General features: G+C 58.7%; 1 protein-coding gene across 2 annotated transcripts in view; it reads right to left on the reverse strand.

Annotated features, from left to right (window-relative positions):
• The window catches only part of CRHR2 (corticotropin releasing hormone receptor 2), a 30,594-nt gene extending 24,937 nt beyond the window's left edge, over nucleotides 1-5,657 (reverse strand). For both annotated transcript variants that reach the window (XM_081147633.1, XM_081147632.1), the window contains exon 1: nucleotides 5,519-5,657. In XM_081147633.1, coding sequence (XP_081003759.1) covers nucleotides 5,519-5,605 — 87 coding nt within the window. In that variant the 5' untranslated portion in view covers nucleotides 5,606-5,657. The remainder of the gene's footprint in view (nucleotides 1-5,518) is intronic.
• Between the last annotated feature and the right edge of the window lie 343 nt (nucleotides 5,658-6,000).

Below are 6,000 nucleotides of genomic sequence, written 5' to 3' on the forward strand. Positions count from 1 at the left end.
AGCGGCTGGTGGGCAGGGAGCGTGATGAGGAGGAGGCCATGCCCTCAGGAAGCACAGGGGGCCAGGGAAAGCGGGGCCGCAGTGTGAATAATTAGCAAGGCCTGGGCCATGAGCTCTCCGGGAGGGGAGACTACACGTCCCTGTGTCCGCGGCTCTGGGGAGCTGCTGCTTAGCTCGGTGGCCTTGGCCAAGTTACTTAACTCCTACGAGCCTTGGTCTGCTCATATTTAAAATGGGACAATACACCCCTCCTAGGGGTTTTGGTGTGACTCAAACAAAGTACTGTATCAAGACCCAGCTCACAGAAGGCACGTGTTAAGTGGTGGCCCTTGTCAAAGACTAGGAGGTCCACTCAGAGCTCAGAGGTGGGGTTCAAGGCCCACCGTGGGGAGTCCCACAGCCCAGCTCAAGTCCTTCTCCAGAAAAGCTTCCTAGAAACCCTGCGACCCTCCTTCCCCAACTCTGCAGCCAGTGCGGATCCCCTTAGCCCTCAGCACCCCCCCTGGACCCAGGGCCCCAAAGGCGCACCCGCACAGGTGGGGAGCAGAGGCTTGTTTGGTGTGAAGCCGGCACTTCCTGTGTACTGGACACAGCACTAAATAGCTCATTTAATTCTCCCTCTCTCTCTTTTTTAAAAATATACTTTTATTGATTTTCAGAGAGAGGAAAGGAAAGGGAGAGACAGAATTCTCTCGATAGCCTCCGAGGTAGCTGTAAATAAACCCATTTTACAGATGTAGCAAACTGTTGCAGGAATGAAGTCAACTCCCAGGGCCACACAGCAGGTTAGAGGCAGAGGCAGGATTGGACAGACGGTCTGGGAGGTTATGACTTGGTCAGATACACATGGAAGAGCTGGTCCTGGGAGAGGAAGCGAAGGCCTGTGGTCCACGGATACTCCCGCCCCTCACCCCTGTTCCCAGTCCAGAGCCAAGCACATAGTAGGTGCTCAATAAACGCTTGTTGGCCGACTGGATGGACGGTTCTCTCAGCCAGGCAGAGCTGCGTCCTTACCGCAGTTCTGGGAGCTCAGGCTCTGGGCTCTTCCTGCTTGTCAAGTTTCCTTCTTTCTGAATTTTCACTTTGAGGCCAGCCCGGGTCCTGGTCCAAGCCTCTGTGCCTGGAACCGGAAGCCCTCACCTTAGAAGAGGGCAGGAGAGAGGCCCTGGCAGGGGGAGGAGGCAGCGGGTCAGAGCCAAGACACCAGCTGCTCTTCCTCCACCTTGGGCCCCGTCCAGGCAGAACCTGTGCCCTAGGGGCCAGGCAGGCCCCAAAGGTGCCACTTCCTTGGAGCCAGGGGGTCTGGCCGAGCCTAATGTTCCCCTCTGGCCTGGCGACAAAGCTTCATCTAAATTTAGCCCCTGGTCTAAGCCTGGGAGATTTACGGGACCACAGGTCCTGCAGCCAGGCTGCCAGTAAGCAGAGGGGAAGGGGGCGAGCCCCTCCCGCAGCCTCCTTCTCCGTCCAAGGTCAGAGCAGACTCCTGGGAGGGAGAGGATTCCTCCCCGTGGTTCTTTCATTCACTGGTTTCAGCAGGCTCTGCCCCCTCCAAGAAGGGAAGGAGGGGAAGGAGAGATGAGAGGGGGAGAACGGGGAGAGAGGAGGGTAGAGAAAGGGGGCGAGAACTGAGGAGGAGGCCGTCTGGGCCCAGGACAGGTGAGAGGACGCAGTAGGTAGTACTGGGCTGAGGCTGCCTGAGACAGAGGGTGATGGATGGGAAGTCATAGGAAGGAAGCAGGTAATTCTTTCTAGAGCAACTGGCAGGCTTCCTGGAAGGGGAAACCTTAGATATTCTGTTCTAACTTACCAGGTGCCAGACCTTGAGTGCGGACCCCAGAACCTCTCAGCAGCTTTCAGCGGGCTCTCCCATCCCTGAGCCTGTTCTCAAAGGTCCCTTTTCCCAAGATGCCCCCTCTCCCTTGCAGTCCTAATTTAGCCTCCCACTAGCCTGGAGAAACGTCCAGGCCTCCCTTCATTGTGTACTCTGCCATCTCCGAAAGTCTGTGGCTCCCTCTCTCGGGGCCATCTCCCCTTACCTGTGCCAAGCCCTGGGCCCTGCACACAGGTGTCTGGGGTGGGGGAGAGGACAGGGGAAGGAGGGAGGAAATATCTCAACCCAGAAAAGGGAGAGGGAGCTGGCCAGCAGGAGGCCCTATATCAGGACACTAGGTCTAAAATTATCTCCTTAATTAGCAACTCATCTAATGTCCAGTTTGCTGAAAAGTCACCCTTTTCTGGATTGTTTTGGCATTTAAGTGTCCTGACAGTAACGCAACATTCAAATTAAATCACAGTAAGATGAAACTTTCCTTAAGTGAAGGGAATCTGGAGTGGGGCTGCCTGGTTTGAATCCTGGCCCTGCCACTTGCCAGCCCAGTGACCTTGGGCACGTGACCTGGCCTCAGCTTCCTCCTTTGTAAAATGGGGGTGGTCTTATTTCCTGGGGCTGCTGTGAGGTTTACAGCAGATAATGTATGTCGGTGCTGCTACCAGTGCCTCGCGAGCACGCGGGAAGCCCTGTGTAGCTGCACAACAGAATAAGCAAAACAGCTTATTAAATAATCTGTCCTTCCCTCCAGTGGATTCAAAACGACATCTTAAAAAAATCAAAGTTTGAATAAAGCGACTGTAGACAAATCAGCAGAGGATTGCTGGGCATGGTTAAAACGAGATAAAGGAGAAAATGGCAGCTAAGAGGATACAGAATAGTTCCCCAATCCTGCGAATCCAACTCTTACTAGGAATGCAAAATTAGGTAAGCGGTGCCCTCAGACAAACTGCTTTTCAAAAATTACTTAAATATCAACAAAATAGCAAAAACAGAGAGGAAAAAATTAGCAGGTCAGGTTAGAACACACCCAGAAAGCAGTTAATTTGGGGGAAATCGCTAGATGAATTAGTTTCTGGCAAAACGGCCCTTGAGATTCCTGCCCCGCAGACCCTGGGAGTGTGTGTGCAGGGCCCTGGCTTTGGCCTTGGGGAGGCTGTGCGGGTTAGGGAGGGTTCGGGCTTCTGGCGCCTGCAGGGACTTCTTTCTTGGCTGAGCCTTCTCAGGACAGGTGGCTCCCACAGAAGCACTGTTTCAAGACCCTGGGAAGGGGGAGCATCTTGCTGCCTGAGGTCAGAAGGGCTGGACTCAGCCGAGAGAGGCTGGTGACTCCTCGGGGCCAGCCAGAGGCCAGTAGCTCAAAAGGGTGGGATCCAGGGTTTCAGAACACAGCAGCCATATTCATTAGCCTCACTCGACCTCCGTTTAGGGCTGTAAAGAACTGTCCCGCCTTCCTGGGGTTTTAGTAACGCACAGAGGCACACGGTGCAGGGCCAGTGCACCAGAATCACAGCACCGCCTCTCCAAGCAGCTTCCCGAAGGCCTCAGAGGGCAAGGGGGGGGGCAGGTTCAAGGCTGGGGTCCTCTAGGCTCTTGCAGTGTGGGCTGGGCCAGGAGGTCCTCCCCATTCAGCCACGGGCTGGAACTTTCCCAACTGCAAATCAGATCAGCCCCCCCTACCCCTCTGCTTACACAACTCCCTGGCCTTGGGATAGAAATCAGAGCCCACCAGGACCCAGCATGTCCCCCTGCAGCCTCACACCCTCTCTCCTTAGGGTTGGGGCACCTCGGACTTCCCCGCTGCTTCCTTTCCCCTACGATCACCTCATCTCCACCCCTGCCATTCTTCCCACCTTCTACCGCACCTCCCCAAATCCTGCCAGAGGCTCTCATTCCCACATACACTTCTTTCGTAGTTAGCAGAGTTTGTAAAATATTCAATTCTTCGCCATCATTTTCTTCCTGCCAGTGTCTCCCTCTAGGCTATCGCCTCCATAGGGCAGGAGGCATGGGCTGGGGTTTCTACCCGTGTCCCCACCATGTGAGGTCCTGCTTCAACACTGGTTGAATAAATGAGGGCGGAAAACCAGGTCCCTTCTGAGCCGCCTTTCCACCCCACCGCCTGCTCATGTTCTCATTTCGCAGTGAGCAGAAACCTCTGAATGGTTCAACGAGGACCCAGAACTAAGTCCCATTACCACGACGCACAGAGCAAGGAGGCCTGCTCTCTGGGGCCAGGGAGACCTCGGTTTAGTTCCTGTCTGGCTGGTTACATCCTCAGTAACTCTGGGCAAGTAACTAGTCTCCAGTCTCAGGCTGGGATCTTCCAGGGGCTAAGGCAGGGCCTGGGTGACTCTAAGGGGACTGCAGACTGTTGTCTCCGAGGTTCTGGTTCTGATGTTCCCAGAACCCAGGGTCCCCTCCCGTAGACCCCCTCTGCCCGGCCTGGCTCTGGAGTAGCAAGCAGAAGCCCTCTCCATCTATCCATCTGACCCAGAGGGGAGGGTCAAGGGGCAACCCAGGTCCTGACACTGGCTTTCTTGGAGGGCACCTATCCCAGGAAGTGGGATAGGAGGTGAAAAGAGCTCAAAGCCCAGAACTTGGGGGGTCTTGGGGGCGGGAGTGGTAGTGAACCCACTCCATGCCTCCACCCATCCCAATATAGCCGACAGTGTCTTCAAGAGGATTTGGCAGGTCTAGGGGCCGTCTCCTTGGGGGCACTGAGCATACCTCAGCATGGTGCCCACCCTTCTCGGCAAGGCTGGTGTACAGCGGAGTCGGCATGGGGCCAGGCCTCCTGACTCCCAGCCTGGCTCTGTCCCCACAGCGTGTGGCCTCCTGGCTCCTCTTGGCCCTCTGAATCCTTTTAATGTGGTGGCTCTTTATGAAAAGTGTGGCCTAGGACAGGCTGCCCTCCCTCTCTGAGCCTCAGGTTTTTCATTATAAAGTGCGGAGAGGGTCGGAGGGCGAGTCCTGCCCTGAGAACCAGGCCGCCCAGCCCCTCCTGCTTCTGCTGCTGGTCTTTCTCTACAGCTCCTCTCCGCCCTCTCAGGCCCCGCTCCCATCCGCAGACCCTGACTCTGGGCCAGGGCACCCACAGCTCCAAGAAACCTTCGGCAGGCTGGTCCTCCCAGGACTCCCTTGGCCCCACTGCTCATTTGGTGGTGGTGGTGGGGGGGGGCTGCCTGGTTTCAGGCCCTAAGAGGAGGGTGGGGACAGGACCACAGGTGTTGGGGACAGGGCCACAGGTGATGGGGGCTGCTACTTGGTGGTTAGGGGAAGGGCCAGGCAGGGGCGAGGGGGAATGAGGAAGGGACTTGAGACTCCTGCAAGGGGAGGGGGGGTCCTCAGGGGAGGGGACAGAATGCACAGGGGGTGAGGAATTTCTGCACTGAGGAGGGGACCGTGGGACACTCGGGGGCCAGCCGGTGTGCCATCCTCCGCAGGCCTCTCTGCCCTACCCTGGCTGCTGTTAGCTTCCTCTCTGCTCCACCTGACCCTCATCCAGGCAGGAGATCCACACCCCACCGTCGCACACAGGAACCCCCAACCCCGCCCCGGCCCCCGCCCAGCGCCCCCTTCGCGCGCGCGGCCCAGGAGCTGAGCGCGCGCCCCCCGCCCCGCGCCAGTGGCCGCAGCCCCCGCCCCGCCCCGCGCCGCCGGAGACGCGCCCCCGCCGCCCGCACTTACTTCGAGCAGCTGCGGGAGGAGGCCGAGCAGGCAGAGGAGCGGGTGCGGGACGTGCAGGAGGCGCGAGGGCCCCGCGGGACCCCCCATGCCCGCCGCGGTCGGAGGGGCGCGCGCCTCCCGGGGCCCGCGTGCCGTCCCGCGCGCCCCGCCCCGGCCACAGCCAGTGGGACCCCGCCTTCCCCACCCGGCAGCGGGCGAAGGTGAGGCTCAGGGCTCGGGGTGTTCTCCCTGCCCCCCCCCCCAGCGGCGGTGACACCGCCCCGCGGCCCGCCCCCTCCAGGTTATTTATAGCGGGTGCCGGGCAGCGGCTCTTCCCTGGCACCCGGGGGCCAAACTCCGCTCCAGCCGGCAGAGAAGGGGTTAATGCCTTTTCCCCGCCCTGCCTTCGCCTGCACTGTAGTCCCCACTCGGTCGTGCCCCCCCCCTCCGGTATCCTAATTATCTGGGGAGCTCGTCCCGGAGCCGGAGCCTGATGGGACAAT

This window comes from Miniopterus schreibersii (assembly GCF_964146895.1).
Source record: "Miniopterus schreibersii genome assembly, chromosome: 9".
In the NCBI taxonomy this organism is placed as follows: domain Eukaryota; kingdom Metazoa; phylum Chordata; class Mammalia; order Chiroptera; family Miniopteridae; genus Miniopterus; species Miniopterus schreibersii.